Below are 17,404 nucleotides of genomic sequence, written 5' to 3'. Positions count from 1 at the left end.
GACAAAGATCCTGCAGCCTGCTTTAATGATTCTTCACACCCTATTTTAAAACCAGAAACGACAAGGTAACTTTGTGGCTGCGAAACACCAGGTTCCAGAATTATCTGCACCATGTTCCAGAACAGCGCTCAGGAGTTAAGCCGGGTAAGGGAATGCTTGCAGATGCTCTTAAGTAGCCAACCAGCCAGGGACTCACTCCCTGCCCAGAACATTCACTTAGGATTTGATGTTTGTCATGAAAATGTTGCTTTTGCTTTAAAATACTATTTGTGGAAGTTTTCCTAGAATTCAGCGCTGTCTGCTGAGCTCAATATAACCAAACTGTACTAATGATAAAATAAGGGAAAGTTTTGTTTTCTGAAATCTAAAGCCTCAAGCTTAAGAAATGCGTACGTTGTATGAGGACTTACGTAAATGACAACATATAATGTTGTAGCACAAGACTAACTTTTCTCAAAAATAATGGAGCAGAGGAGTAAACATTCCTGGAATTGGGCACACGAGACGCGGGGTTCCTAAAACATAGACGTCCACAGAGTCAGGAGCCAGAGGTTAGTGGACAGCTCTAGTGCTCTTTGATTTGTGCTACCTTCCTTTCTACTCCAGGAATATAAGCCAGACCAACTGTGTAATCTGGGGGACCCTTATTAAAAATAAGGACTTTCAAGATGGCAATAGCAGACTATTAAACCGACAATGGGACCTTTCTGAGCATGAGGCCCTATGCGACTGCCAGATTGTATGCCCATGAAGCCAGCCCCAAATACAGGAGACTGTGCTTCCCAGTTTCTTTGCCAAATCCCTGGTTAGTGTGGTGTGAGTGACGGGAGAGATGTGTACCACTCTGACACACTGAAGAGCTTCCATCCTCCTTCCCCATTGCAATATACATGGAGTCCTTGTGTTGAGTCGGCGGAGCCATCAGATTGGAGCAGTCACCACTCCGAGGAGGGCTATTCTAAAGAGCCACCCGGATCAAGACAGAAGCTCTTGAGTGTTAAGACACTGAGATACTGGAGCTGTTTGTTATTGCAGCATCGGCTAAGCCTATCCTTACTAATACTTAGGGGAAGGCCAGAAATGGAAGGAAACATCTCAAATCTGAAAAGTACCATAAAGGAAAGGAAACCAGACAGTGAAGAGTGGTGTGATGGTTCTCATGCATTTGTTTTTCCATCAATGAAATAAGAATTCAAAAATGATCTTTAACATGTTTACAATTCTATGCTACTTTCCCTCAACTCATTTAAAAAATATATTATCTAAGAAGAAAGACTACGTACTCTCCTTCTCCTTTAGCCTCTCAATCTCTTGGCCCATTGCCATCCGTGGACCATTCTTGAATCACTGAACACCTCTAATACTTTCAGAAGCCAAGAGAAGAACACTCTCCTAGGGCAGTGTCCTGCTCTGTAGAAAGTATTTTATCAAAAAGACTTTAATTTGTCACCATGATTGGGCAGGTTTTTGATTCCAAAAACTCTAGCTGATATTGTAAGAGTCTCACTGCTTAAAAACAAATCACTGAAACTGGTCCCTTTTGTCATCGTTACTATGTTATATAAACTTGGATATCACATTGCCTTCAAAGTTGCTCCTCGTTGCTCTCAAACACTGGGTTGCTATAAGACACTCCCCTGCCACACGCCGGCATGTCAGAGTAGGAGGTCTGGTTTATGGGGGGCCAACTGGGGTCATTTGCCAAGGCCCTCTGCCATATCCGATACTGGCTTCTTGATTGATAGCCAAAACATCTTTTGATTATCATCCACAGGGCTCTATTTTCAATGATGGCCTCCTGCAAAATAAAAGAGTGACTGTTTACAATCAGAGGTTAGGTGTTTCCAGAATACAGCCTTCCATAGACCCTCATAAGGCACTACTGCATTGACTGCTTCAATCTAGCTTGAAAAACAACTTGAGCCTCTGACAAATCCAAGGTGATTTCATGTGATAGGTCATGGCCTCTCAAACTTTTCCACTTAAGAAACTCTTCTGGAAGAAGAAAGAGAAACAGTTTCAAGAATCCAGAAACATAGCCTGAAGTAGTCTGCCTCAAGGATTTCATATGTAAATTAAATGTAAAAGCATCCAAATTCTGCAGTTCACTCCATATCAACATCCGTATGTGATTTAATATAGATGACACTTAAAATTATCTACTACCAAATGGTATTGACCTTACAGAAAGATATGCCATGCTTACGATGTGACTTGGGTGTACCCTGGCACATCACTGCGTAGTCATGAACACAGGTAAAATTTGGGATGTGGGCCACAGTTTTGTAGCTGGACAGATCTGGATTTGAATCCCAGCTCTGACACCTACTATGGGCAAGTTAATTACCCCATCTGAGCCTCAGTGATTAGAAATAATAATTCCTTCCTCTTATATTTGTCATTAGGATTATATAACTCCCCTCACAATGCAGAGCATGGCATGGCACAGCTACTTCCCTTTACCATTCTCCTGAACTATTCATTTAACAAATGGCTGTGCATTGCAGCCTTATTCACATAAGCCTCCAAACTTCACCTACAAATATTTCATTGCAACACGTTTTATAAGATGACAAAAGATATGTCCTTTGAAAACATTTTGGACTGGCATTTTACTTCATGAGTTAGACTGTGCCTTGAATAGAGCCCAAGTTATAACTTATAATACATAGCACATGAGGGATTATGTTAAATTCATTTTTTTCATCCTATGTGGTCACAAAGATTGACCATCTTATAAGTTATCATGAAAGAAACAAAGAGGAAAATATGAGGACCCAAGCTGTCCCACAGAATTTGAACTGGTTTTGGTGTCTGTCAGTGGTATCTTTGCGAAACTGACAGAGTTAATTCTGTAGGATTCTACAAGGAACTTTGCTAGAGATAGTGGTTTCCTAAAATCCACCCATCTTTGACATCTGAGTCCACTGCCCATGGAAATCACAGAGAACAGCTAGTCTGAACATTCCTCTAAAAGCTGATCGTCTGCTGACAGGCTGTTGAACGCTCACACGGCCATCTTATCAGCATCCTGCAAACCTCAGGGATCACCTAGCCAAACCTGTTCCTTTACTTTCCCAGACCAAGGTTTTTTGTCCTCTTTAATTAACAAGAGAACAGTAGTTCTCCTTAGAGCTGAGATAAGGCAGGATCATAGGTATTCAATTAAAGGTTTTAAAATCTAACTTATGTCCAGGAAATCTTAGCAGGCTTCGTACAAAACAAATGAACACACACACACACACACACACACACACACACAAAAGACATTAGTGCTCTACACAATATCTTGAGCTTTGTTACAATTCTACAAATGTGATGACCTGTATTACTTTGATGCCCTGAAAAGGGAATCAAAGAAAGCACTGAGAAATAATCCGTCCTGTCACTGTACATTGTAAATTAGATGTAGAATGAGAAACAAAAGGAAAGCCTTGATGATATACCATTTCTTAAAGAAAGAAACAAAACTTCATCACATGAGCTCTTCTGACAGACATTCAAATAATTCATATATATATATATACACACACACACACACATACATATATACACACACACGCATTCACACAATGCATAAGTAATAAAAGGGAGGGTGTTAAAGCTATCCACATTAGCTCCTCTGCCTGTTAGCAGGAGGTTAGATCATGAGACCCAGCAAGTAAGGATAAGGCCTCACTCCAACTTGTTTCGCGAGTATCAAATTACTGTCTCCATCTGCTGGGGGTGGGCAGGCTTACTTCTTACATTTAAGAATTGAATAAACCTTTACCCAGCTCCTAATAGAGCAAAGCAGTTGTTATAGCTAGTAAGATGACTTCCTGCCACAGTTTAATGGCAAGCAAAAAAAGAAATTTATACCCAGGTAACTATAACGCTTGTCTTCTTTCTCCCTGTAGATTGTGAGCTCTACCCCTCTGCTATTATAACCCCTTTCACATCATGCCCTAGTACATGGCACAGGTTCAACAAATGCTTGTGGAAAGAGTGAATGAATAAATGATCGCTAGGCACAAAGTAAGGAATGGTAAGTACCACAAGAGATGGCATAATAGTAAGAGCTTATATTTACTAAGCGCTTACTATGTGCTTTTCACTGTTTACATTTCATGCTCACAGTAACCCTGTGAGATAAGGTACCATTATTATCATCATTTTGCAGATGAGGAAACAGAGACACAGAGAAGTGTAGTGACTTGACCAAAGTCAGACAACAAGAAAGGGTGGAGCCAGGATTCAAACCCAGGTAGATTACTCTGCAGCTATATTCTTAGCTGCAAATATACTGAAGGAGAACGGCTTCCTGCTGGGGGATTATGGCAGACTTTGCTGCTTGATTACCCTACAGCTCATTCCTCCTGGCTCTTCCCTGCCCACCTTAAAAAAAAATCATAACTAGTCTAAGCCAATTTGTCTAACTTTTTGGCATAGATCCACTTTCCCAGAGTCCTTTTCTACTAAAGCTGACTATGAGACAGAGTTCTAAGCAATGAGGCATAAGAGGAAGCCTTCCGGTGGGCTGCAGGACGTTTTTTGCTTCCTGATGAAAGGTTCATACTTGTGGGAATAAAAGCTGGCTGGTACCTCTTCTTCCATTTTTTTCCTGCACTGAAAACAGACATAAAGCTTAGCTACATGGGAGCTAGCTGGGCCCCATAAGCAACAAGCACAACCATGAAGGCCAACATCTAAGGATGGTGAGACGAAAAGGTGGAAGAATGCAGAGCCCCAGTGATGCCACAGAGACACTAAACTAGCCCTGAAGCCACTGGCTTCCAATCTTCTTGTTAAGTGAGTCAATAAATATCTTTATTGTTTAAGCCACTGCTTGCTGAGCTTTGTTACTTGCCTAACTGATCCAGGAATCAGGAAAAATTTATGAACAGGCTAACACTCTAGCTGTGCCACAGAGGACGGAATGTTATTTCAATATGCAGAAATGGGGAAAGACGTACTAGACAGAAGAAATAACACGATCATGGACAGGAATACGATATACACATAAGATTATCCCTTAAAGGACAAGGACCATCTTTCTGCAACTCCATAAGAGGACTCTCATGGCAATGCTCTTTTATTAATTCGGTGGCTTTGGGGACCATATGGTTTAACACAGTACTCCTCAGTGTGATTCCTGAGTCAGCTGCATCGGAATTACCTGGCAACTTATTAGAAACAAAAGCTTGTATCTACTTCAGACCTACCAAATCAGAAATGCTGGGGCAGTGCCGGACAATCTGTGTTTTAACAAGCGCTCCAGGGAATTCTGATGCCCACTCAAGTTTGAGAAGTCCTAGTTTAGCAAAGAGATAGATGCTCCTTATCCTAATTCTATGTCCTGTCCTGCCACCAGCTCCTGCGCAGCCTTTACCCTGCTTAGCAATGAAGGCTCCGGAGCTCCTGCATACAAAATACTGCAGGGCCATCAGGCCCCAGGTGCGCCAGCCCACCACGAATCCCCCCTCACTGGGACCAGTCTGGGTTTGTAAGTGAAAGCAGGAATGGGGACAGATGGAGTCTTAAAGCTCATCCCTCCTACAGAATGGATGCCTTTTCTGGGGCGCCCCCTCCAAGAGTGGGCTTTAAGAAATGGGGATTGTGTCTAACAGCACTGAAGGAGGAGAGAGTAAAGCGCGTAGCAAGGCAAAGGGGGAGCGCAAGCTCATTTTCCTGGGGAAATGGAGCATAAAGAATAAAAGCTGGGAAAAGCTCACTCTGAATCTCATTTCCCATCTGTAAAGTAAAAATGATAGAAGTTGTTCAGTGAAAGAAGCCAGACACAAAAGGCTACATACTGTATGATCCCCTTTATATGAAATGTCCAGAATAGGCAAATCCATAGAGACAGAAGGTAGTTTAGTGGTTGCCAGGAGGTGAAGGAAGAAGAAGGGGAAATAAGGAGTGACTGCTAATGGGTGTGGGATTTCTTTCAGGGTGATGAGAATGTTCTAGAATTAGACAGTGTTGGAGGTTGCACAACTCACTGAACATACTAAAAGCTACTGAATCGTACACTTTAAAAAGGTAAATCTTATAGTATGTGACTCATATATCAGTTTCTTTTGAAGAAATTTGAATGAATTGAGTTGGGTCTCTATTTGTGAATTTTAGAAATGGATAGGACCTTCTCCTCCTCCCCAGCCCCACTTTACAGATAGGCAAATGAATACCTTGTTTGGAATTCATCAGAGGGAAGCATCATTGCTCATGTTGCCAAGGAAGGGAGACCCTTGCACTGTTGAGCCTTGTCAGCTAAAGCTGTTCCTTTTTCAGACTCCCAGAGAATGCCTCCGCCACCCCAACTAGCAATCAGCAGCCTGAGGCCACTTACCTCCACGACAAGGGACACAATGAAATTGGAGCCGAGCATAATGACAATGTAGACCCTCCACAGGACAGGAGTGCAGAGCAGCTGGTGGGAGATGAAAAAGTAAAGTCAGTCTGAAGACTAATTATGCTGCAAAAACTTCATGCTGTTCACAGTGTACATGCAGGCTTCTAACCACACTCATTCTTGTGAGACACTAGACACCTCTGATGGGCAACTTTGGCTTGACTTTCTTGGAATCTCGCTGCAGTCTGAAACTCAACTCATCCAGCTCGCGTTGCTTCCCTCTGTCCTTCGCAGGGGTCAGACCCACATCATAGTGTGGCATCCTCCCCACCTCCACTGGCTTCCTAATCTTTTTTTTTTTTTTTTTTCCTTCATAGGTAATTCTTCCAATAACTTTCTTACACATCTCACCTCACCTGGATATCTCCATTTCAGAAGACTTGGACAAATGTAACAGTTTGTTACTATTTGTGTAAACGTGGTAGAATATACATATAAGAAATGTATATGTACACGTGTATAATACAAATCTGAAAGTATGTAAAATAAACTGGTGTTATCAGTTGTCTCCAGGGAGAGGAACTGGTAGTCGGGGAACAAGGATGGGAGGGAGGCTTTCACCACATAACTTCTCTAAACTTTTGAATTTTAAACCATGGGAATGTTTTCTCTATTTAAAAAAAATATGAATTTTTTAAAAATGAGCAATAATTAGGTTACAAAGCAGCATGATTCCATTTAAAATAAAATAAACGTCATAAATCAAACACACATTTATAATATATGAATTTTAAAGATGGAAGGCTATAGTTAATAATGTTATAATTTTCCTTACCTGCATAGTTACATTTTTTAAAATGCACCCATAATTTTATGTAATAAGAAAAATAATTATTTTTAAGGTGAGCAATAATCCTTTGCAGAATCTTTTGAAGTCATGCTGGCAATGACTCTGCACAGGTTCCCTCCAAACCAAATACATTCCTTATTTTGTTACAAGAGGTCCCAGCCCCTCTGAAACAGTCTTCACTAACTTAAGAGTGTAACTAAATCCAACATGTTTTAACCTTAACTTCGGCAGGATTAAGGAATTTTAACTCATTTAGAAGGCTAGTAGGCAAGGACTATTTATCTCCATGAGTACCTAATCTAATTCATGAATACAATTATACTGTTAACCACAGTAATACAATTATAAAAATGAAAAGCTGAATGTAGGTATTAGTTTATATGTCAAATGTCACCATGGGTTTGTGACGGTGTTGCTGGTTTGGAATGCACTATGTACTCCAAATGCTTGTCTACATTTAGGAACCTGATCTGCAATGGTCAGTCATTCAGTCATTGCCATTATGTGCCATTCACTATGCCAGGCACTGGTAATACAAGAATGAATAAGATAGGATGTTGGCCCTCATGAAACTTATCTTTGAGAGGGAGAAGCAGACAGGCAATTTTACAAAGAACTAAAAGCTCAGGTCCTTTTATCATCTCTTCTGTATCCTATTTATTGGTCTAAAGGACTTTTATTAATGATTAACTTCTAATTCAAAAGAAGAATAGATTAGAGGAATCAAAATATACATTTTCCCTTGCTTGAATTTGTAAAATTTCTGTCTCTTCTAGAGTTTCACAGTTGTCTCAAAATTACAAAACTGTAAGAGAGTACTTGAGGTAAGATATGGATCTTTGAACGTAGGTTTTGCAGACATTAAGTATGTAATACAGAAAAACAAGTTTTTAAAGAGTTTTAAAAAAAATGTAAATACAGATTTGAGAATTAACCCCAAAAGTGTTATAGGCAAAACTGTTTTAAACAGCTTCAAAGCAAAACCATTTACGAGAAAATTCTCTTTAAGAGAAAATGTATAAATAGAATTTCCAATCTTACAGAGATCTTTTAAAGGAAAAACGATCAATGCTTTTGAAATACTTGAAATCAAGACTAGACAGAATTTTATTTCCCGACCAGCTTAAATAAAAATTATGAATAAATTCAGCATTCATTTTAACCCTACCATCTCAAAAGAATAATAGGTGTCAAGAATCCATGTCAATTGCAATTGTGGCCTGCTTTTTGAAGCCGGGGTGTTACATAACTATAAAATATCATCATATCCCAGAGATAAGACTTACATCCAGACGCCTATATAATTCTGGAATATCGGCAAATAGAATGAATAGACACACACTCAGCTGTATGACCAGCACAAGGACAAATATATCTGAGGAAATAAGAACACAAGCATTCATTTAGAGAAATCTGAGTCCAGAGTATCACATCCATTGATACACATATTCTAGATTAACACCGATTAGATTTACTTGATTTCTACAACCAAACTCAGCAAAATAGATGAAAAGTACTCACTTCTATGCAATGGGTCTCACCTCTACGATTTCTATGTATGTCCTTGAGGTAAGTGGAAAATTTCACATGCATGTTATATGTTTCAATTAATAAAAATGGGACATACATATAGGGTAATACTGACAAAATAACGTTTTCAATAAATGCCTTGGAGATATCCAAGTATCTGAGTCTCTTTAATGCAAATCATCCACCTCACATGTATATGTATAGCTGATTCACTTTGTTATAAAGCAGAAACGAACACACCGTTGTAAAGCAATTATACTCCAATAAAGATGTTAAAAAAAAAATCATCTGGGCTTCCCTGGTGGCGTAGTAGTTGAGAGTCCACCTGCCGATGCAGGGGACACGGGTTCGTGCCCCGGTCCGGGAAGATCCCACATGCCGCGAAGCGGCTGGGCCCATGAGCCATGGCCGCTGAGCCTGTGCGTCCGGAGCCTGTGCTCCGCAGCGGGAGAGGCCACAGCAGTGAGAGGCACCCGTACCTCAAAAAAAAACCCAAAAAAACAAAAATAAAAATCATCTGCCTCAAATCCTTTCCTGGGAAAAAGGAGGGACTGTAAATAAACAAACGCTTGCATTGCAATCATGCGGAGGTCAGCATTCGATTGCTTCCTCATCCCAAGAAGAAGAGCAAAATAACTTTCTCCGAACAGATTTTTCTGAGGATATTGATTCTTCAACTTGTGCTTCTAAATTTTCCCAATTAGAGGGGTAGTGATGCTATGCAAATATATGTCCCAAAAGCTAAACAGGTCACCTACTTCTCCTAACACTCACCCCCACCCTCAGCCCGGACTGTAAGGAGGTGAGAGGTACTTCGGCCAAGAATCTCAACAACTTTCTGTAGTCAGGCTCCTCCAGGCTGGACCCGCTCCCAGAACTGCCAATCACACAGTGTCATCCCGACCACTGTATTCATGGCAGGAGACACTTCCAACTGAGCGCTGTGACCCTTCTCCCCACCTCCTCTGAGATGAATTCTGACAAGTACTGACAAGCAGAGAATTAAACGTGTCTTCCCAATTTGGAGTGAACCCATGAAAAGATACCTAGAGACAAATTTCTAGGGAAAGGAAGTGGTGGATTAAGAAACTCTAGTATTTAACACAGCTTTGAGGGAGGTAGCAAAGGACCAGGAAGTAAGACTGCATGTGTTTACAGAGCCCTGGAGTGGAAGTCAGAAGACCCTAGATGAGTGCCAACTCTGCAATTGCTCCTTGAGTGACCCAGGAGAATCTGTTCTCCTCTCTGATGACCTCTCACCTCTGATATGGTACAGTTCTACTCACAGTTTGTGTATGTGGGCTGCCTAAATGGTTTTCCTTTAGAGAAGACAAGAGCCACAATGATACAGTTGATTGTTCCCAAGAACCATATAGTAGTGTTCTCAAAACTTGTGAAGACACCATTACTTCCGATCTTATCTGGAGCAGTTGGAGAAATGGTTAACTTTGAGATGGTCTCATTTTGCACTGTGCAGGTACTAAAAAGGAAACCAAAGAAGCTAATGAAGTGAGATGACAAGTCCTTACGAAGCATATGTATCTACACAACTACATGTCCTCAATGCTTCTATAATTGCCTACACTTTGGGAAAGAATATACTGAAAAGTAAGGAGAAAGAAACCAGCATGTATAGATCTATATTTTGGGTAGATGGATAGATGATTGATAGATAGATGATAGATAGATATCAATAGATAGATAGATAACAGATCCAACAAGTTATTTATTCAATAAGTTGGGCACGAATAATGTAGTAAGACTATGTGAGAGAAAAAGATATGAGTAAGTCATGACACTTCCCTCTATTTGCTTCAGATTTCTGAACATTTACAAGTAGTGTGACTATACAATTCATCATCCAACAGGCACAGATTTGAATGTGAAAGGAAACAATATAATCATTCCTTTGGGATATCAGGCTTAAAATAGGGCTGCCTAGCCAAACTATAATGCATGGTCACCCTAGGTATAAAAGATGGTCAGAATTCACTATCATTCAAGATGAGCAAAGAGAAGTGCTAATGAATGATGCCACCAAACTGTGCTACAAAGAAGAGATCACTGGAAAACTGCCAAGGGCCTTAAGGAAGCCAAAGCTTTAGTAGAATGAAGACCCATCTGCCTCCCAACATATGGGCCAGATGATGTTTGACAGAAATTAGAATGTGACAATCTAAGGCTGTGATCATACCTGTGCATCCCCATGGAATACCAAGGCTGCCTCTGAACCAGAATGAAGCCCACAATGTGCATGGCCAGGCTGAGAAGAATGTTGAGAATCACAGAGAGCAGCAGAGGCGGGGAGATCAGCCGTCCTGCAGGTCTGAAAGGCACCAGCTTGGGATAGGCACCATTCAAATTCACTACAAAATAAATTCAAGTTTTATATGTATATGAGAGCAGGAAAATTTTGTATTCTTCATCAGAAGAATGGTGTAACTTCTTGGGCCCATATATCTGAGGAAATTGACAAATTGAAATATTGATACATCACAAAGTAAGGGAATAAAACAATGAATGAATTCAAACTCAAGTCATATGAGGAATTCTTGAAAGAGAAGACAGGACAACAACAAGATGCCCTTTCCCCCCCTATTAAATAAGCAAAGACTATTACATTATAGATGAGGAAGTGATGAAGTGAGCACTCTCAAACACTTCTTGTGGAAACGTATATTGACACAAAAATACCTTCTGCAGGGCAGTTTGGCAATAAATATGAAGAGATTGAAAAATGTTCATAACCTTTGACATAGCTATTCCATTTCTGGAAGTTTATTCTAAGCTAAAAAAATCAGAGATGTAGGAAGATGTTCATCACAGCATCATTTACAATAAATTATGGTACATCTCTATAATGAAACAACATACAGTCACTAAGAAGCAATGTTTTCAAATATTTAATAACAAAATGAGGAGTGACATCAACCAAATGGCAGATTAGCAACTCCAACATCCCATCCCTCCACAGAAACATTGAAAAACAAAAGGAAACTGTCAGAAGCAACTTTGTCAGAACTCTGAAAAACAGACGAAAGTTTACAGCAAACAAGCAAATGCTGAGTCAAGAAAAAGACAACTTAAAAATGGGAAGAAAGCTTTGTGGCATTTTTACTTGCCCTTGCCCCCCTCCCTCCTTAGCTCAACGGCAATCTTGAACATGGCTGTCTGCATTCCCAGCGGAGGGTCCTTGTCCCTGGTTACAAAAGGGGAAAAGCAGACTTTATCCACAAATTATTGTGTATGTCTGTTCTAACCTGTCTGGAAGCTACCTGGAGAACCGATGCAAGGTGTTCATCTCTGTTTTGCCCAATAAAAAACTTAGTCAGGGTGGAAAAGCAGAATACACTCCTTAAAAACACTGTAAGGCTAACAAGCTACCCATAGTCATGGGGAGCAAAAGATTACAGTTGAGACATAAAATAACAACCTGAAGCCTAGAAAGAAAAGTTAAGGAGCATTTATTTGGAAAATATGGTATTCAGAAGTACCTGTGCATGTTGGGGAATATAGAAAGCCATGTGCCTGCCAAAGATGTATGTTCAGAAAAGACCCTAAGCTTTCAGCCCTGGACAATCACTAGACTCAGCACAAGCTTAGTTAAGTGTTGACGTGCCCCAGCACAAAATTAGTCTGCAAAGACTGGGAGAGGTATTTCTTTGTTCGTGTTTTTAAACTCATGGAATTCAACTCATGGATATCTCTGTCAAAACACTAGCTGAACAAAAGCTAAAGGAATAGAGATTTTAGTGACCACACATGACAACTGATCTAATCTTTGCAAAAATAGTTTAGAAAAGTCACTAAATAAATGGACTACTACGGTCTTCAAAAAGCAGCAAAACAAAAAAACATCAAGCCATGGGGAGGGGAAAGAATCTGATTTCCAGAGTTACAACATTATAATATTTAATGGAATAAAATAAATTGACAGAAATTATTTCTGAGGAAGCCCAGATGTTGGACTTACTGGGCAAAGACTTTAATACAACTGTTTTTAACATGCTCAAAGAACTGAAGAAAATCAGGGAAATAATGTGAACAAAAGGAGAGTATTAAAGAGTTAGAAATTTTAAAATGAAGCCCAAAGACATCCTTTTTAAAGAATCCTCTTTTATAATTTCTGTCTCTTTATTGACGTACTCATTTTGCCCAGTAAAGGTAATTATTTGGGCAAATATAAAATCCTATATTATTGTATTTTTTAACTCAGCTTTTTATTCCTACATGATTTAAAAGACAAATGCATAAAAAAACAATTATATACGTATGTTATTGGGCACAAAATGGATAAAGATGTAATTTGACAACAATAGCATAAAAGGAGGAGACAGACCTGTAAAGTAGCAGAGTTTTTATATGCTACTAAAGTTAAGGTACCTATTCAAACTAGATTGTTACACATTTAGCATATTACATGTAATCCTCATAATTATATATTATGTAATAAAAAACCTACAGTTAACATCACACTCAAGGGTGAAAGATTGAAAGCTTTCCCCCCCCAAATCAGGAACAAAACAAGGATGCCTACTTTCACCACTGTTATTCAGCATTGCATTGGAAGTTTTATCTAGAGCAATTAGAGAAGAAAAAGAAATAAAAGTCATTCAAGTTGGAGGAAAGAAGTAAAACTATCTCTATTCACAAGTGACATGATACCAAATATTGGAAATCCCAAAGAACCCTCAAGAAAACTGCTAGAGTTGATAAATGAATTCAGCTATGTTGCAGGATACAAGATCAACACATAAGAATCAGTTGAGTTTCAACACATCAACATTAAAATGTGGTAGATATATAATGGAATATTATTCACCCATAAAAAAGAATGAAGTTCTGACACATGCTACAACACAGATGAATCATGAAAGTATTATGCTAATAAGATATGCCAGAAATAAAGGGACAAACATTGTATGGTTCAACTTACTGGAAACATCTTGAACTGGCAAATTCATAGAGACAAAAAATAGTTTAGCGGTTATCAGAGGCTAGGTGGAGGGGCAATGGGAGTTATTGCTTAATGGGTAAAGAGTTTCTGTTTGGGGTGATGAAAAAAATTAGAAATAGACAGTGGTGATGGTTGCACAATGTTGTGAATGTAATTAATGCTCCTGAATTGTACACTTAAAAATGGTGAAAATGGCAAATATTATGTTATGTATAATTTACCACCATAAAAAAGAATGAAAATATGTACACATAAAAAAGTGGTCATAAAGTTAACAAACCAGGATGCACAACTATTATATAGAAAACATAATTCAAATTTCTTTATCTATACGTGTGTGTGTGTATAATTGGAAGGGAATATATCAAAATGCTTTAATTTGTTAGCTCTGGATAGCAGGATATAGGAGGATATAGGTGGTTTTTCTCTTTGTTATCTCTTGCAATGTTTTCCATCTTCTTTTCACAATGAATTACATTAAAAAATAGAGAAAAATCTGGAGATCCTTGTTATGGGAAAGAGAATAATCACAGAAGAAATGCGAGCTGTTTTCAAATATCTGAAGAACTATTCTGGAGAGAAAAATCAGACTATTCTCTGCCACCCCAAATGGCAGAACTGAAGACTGAGATGGGTGAAAGTGACACAGAGGTAGATCTGGCTTGATGTAAAGGATTACTCTGTTAACAGTAAGGACTGCCCAAGGATGTTCTTACAGTAGATTTAACAAATATTTAATGAGCTCCTTTGATATGTCCGGCACTGTTAGAAGTATTGGGAATACAGCAGTGATCAGGATAGACAAGGTGCTGTTCTCACGAAGTACACACACTGAGTGAGGGAAGGCAGGCAAAAACAAATAAAAACTTAGGTAAATATCATAATTTCGGATTGTGAAAAGTAGTGTGAAAAAAATAAAGCAGAACGTGTGGTGATAGAGAATAACTGGTTTGGTCACTATTTAAAGTGACCTTTCTGAAGTGGTGACATTTTTCTGACTAGAACCATAGGAAGATCTACAGGGAGAGTATTTTAGGCAAAGAAAATAGCAAAAACAAAGGTGCTGAGGTGCCCACAAGCTTGGCAATGCTCACAAGACAGAAAGACCAGGGTGCCTGGAACAAGTAAGTGGGTAGCAATATGGTTAGAGGTGAAGCTGGAGAAGTAGGCCAGAGCTGGATCATGTAAGGCTTTGGATTTAGTGGAAATGGGAAGGATGACGATAAAATTTACATTTAAAAAACAACAGTCTTACTACCATGTGAAAGGTAAATTGGGGTGAGGAGAAGTCAGCAAGAGCAGAAGCAAGGTCAGTTGTGAAGGTATCGCAGTAATCCACAGGGGAGGTGACATGGCTTTGTGACAGTGGCTACAATAGGGATGGAGAGAAGCTATGTAGGATGTGTTTCGGAGGTAGAGCCAATAGGAATTGTATATATATATATAGATATTATATGTAAAGGTGAAGAAAAGAGGGGAATTAAGGATGACTCCGGGTCTTCGATGTGAACAACTTGGTAGATTGTGGTACTATTTCAATAGAATACAAGCTCCATGAGGAAACGAATTTCTATGTTTTTTTCCACTGATGTATATCAAGTGCCTATTACAGTAAGTAGAACAAACCAGACACTCAGTAAATATTTAATAATTTTGTTGAATATCAGATCTGATAGAATAAAGCATTCTGTTTGGGCACATTAAGTCTCCGTCCTGTTAAATATCCAAGATTAGATGCTTAGCAGCTGCATTTCCAGAATTTAGGATAGACATCAAGCCTAGAGACATAAATTTGGGATTCATCAGCATACAGATAACATTAAAGCCATAGAATTGGTTGAAACCACTTAGGGAGATTGTGTAGACTGAAAAGACAAGAGAACCTAAGAACAAGCAAGCCTTGGAACATTCTAAAAGTTAGAGCACAGGTAAAGGAGCAGAGACCAGCAAAAGACATGAGGAAGCTGTATTCATTAAGGCAACAGATAATTCAGCAGGGTGTGGCATCACAAAAGTCAAGAGAAGGAACCTTTTGAAGGATAAGAGCGCTGTTGAGAGATCCAAGTACAATGAGGAGAGAGAAGTGATCAGTACTGTTGACCGCAAGGAAGTCATTGGTGGACTTGACAAGGGCAGTGTTGGGGAAGAGACAGCCGAAGTGTGCATAGTACTTACTCTCCTTGCATATGTTCTCTGAAAGCAAAGCTCTTGAGCCAGTTTTTTAAACCATAAGTTGGCGTGATAGCTGTTAAGATTATGACGACAAGGTATGAGGAAATAGTGGAAACAGTGTGAAAGCGAGACCAGGAGGATGTGGAAGAGGCAGTCTAAGATTGGTACTTTTTTTTTTGTATCGAAGTATAGTTAATTTACAATGTTGTGTTAGTACAACAAAGTGATTCAGTTATACACACACACACACACACACATATATTCTTTTTCAGATTCTTTTCCGTTACAGATTATTACAAGATATTGAGTATAGCTCTCTGTTTTATACAGTAGGTCTTTGTTGTTTTCCTACTTTATATACAGTAGTGTGTATATGCTGGTATTTTTGAATGTATCAGTAATGTGGACCCTCCCAGCCAGCGGTGTCTGGAGCTGGCTCATACGAGCTCACAAGAGCCAATTGCCACTAAGTTTGTAAGCCAGTTATTAAATATGGCCATTATTAGAAGAATGCTATATAAAGTTGCAATTAAATAAATATTATCTTAAAAACAAGGATAATGGGGGCTTCCCTGGTGGTGCAGTGGTTGCCGATGCAGGGGACGCGGGTTCGTGACCCGGTCCGGGAAGATCCCACATGCCGCGGAGCGGCTGGGCCCATGAGCCATGGCCGCTGAGCCTGCGCGTCCGGAGCCTGTGCTCCGCAACAGGAGAGGCCACAACAGTGAGAGGCCCGCATACCGCAAAAAAAAAACCAAGATAATGAATACTCAGAACTGATAACGTCCTAATGATTTTACTACAGTTTAGCATTATCTCTGTTCTTAAAGTTAATAATGGAGATTGAACTTAAACGTGTGTCACGTCTGTAGCCATTACATCATGAACAATTGTTTTTTACCTGAGGAAATATTCTTCCAGATTTCAAGAACTATTATCCAAATTAGCAAATAAGTTGCTCACATGACTGATGAATGATTAAAGTTTCAGCATAAGCCTGTGTTGTTTTGCTCACTCAGGTAAACAAACATTCATTCACATCAGAACTATTTCAGTCATCAATCGCAACAATACATTGACTATGGATGCAAGACTTTGATGAAACTCAGTTAAAGCATTCTGTGAGAATCCACTGGCTAAATGGAAATTGCAAGAAAGAGTAATGTATACTTTAATGTTATTTGATAATTGCTCACTACACATTTTTCTTTTTAGTAAAGCTTATAATAAGCATCTATGCATATGCATATACATACATATCTACAATTTTTTGGAGAGCTGGCTGTTACATGTGTGCCAGGAAACCACTGCCTTCCACCAAACAACTGCACAGGCCCAGAATCCAAATTCATGCCCGTGAACGTTAGAATCCGGCTGATTGAAATGAAATGACAATAGAATTAGAGGTGGCAAGTGGACAAAGTGGGTCTACTCAACTGTTTGGGAAGTTTGAGAATAAAGGGGACAGTAGCTAATGGTAGATTTGGGGTCACAGAAGAGGTTTTAAAGAAAGAAGATACAAAACCATATTTATCTGCTGATTGGAATGATCCAGTGGACC

The 17,404-nt window shown here is 39.3% G+C and overlaps 1 protein-coding gene across 1 annotated transcript in view; it reads right to left on the bottom strand.

Annotated features, from left to right (window-relative positions):
- Positions 1 to 1,536: 1,536 nt before the first annotated feature.
- Positions 1,537 to 17,404, bottom strand: part of ATP13A4 (ATPase 13A4) — a 153,500-nt gene continuing 137,632 nt past the window's right edge. Inside the window, exons 26-30 of the mRNA XM_089910672.1 lie at positions 10,909 to 11,080; positions 10,001 to 10,194; positions 8,471 to 8,559; positions 6,332 to 6,412; positions 1,537 to 1,798 (exon numbers count right to left, since the gene is read on the bottom strand). Coding sequence (XP_089766798.1) covers positions 1,586 to 1,798; positions 6,332 to 6,412; positions 8,471 to 8,559; positions 10,001 to 10,194; positions 10,909 to 11,080 — 749 coding nt within the window. The 3' untranslated portion in view covers positions 1,537 to 1,585. The remainder of the gene's footprint in view (positions 1,799 to 6,331; positions 6,413 to 8,470; positions 8,560 to 10,000; positions 10,195 to 10,908; positions 11,081 to 17,404) is intronic.

This window comes from Delphinapterus leucas, chromosome 4 (genome assembly GCF_059928025.1).
Source record: "Delphinapterus leucas isolate spDelLeu-1000000601 "Yukka" chromosome 4, BTC_Dleu_Yukka2, whole genome shotgun sequence".
NCBI lineage: Eukaryota > Metazoa > Chordata > Mammalia > Artiodactyla > Monodontidae > Delphinapterus > Delphinapterus leucas.
This window is presented reverse-complemented; position numbering and strand designations above follow the sequence as displayed.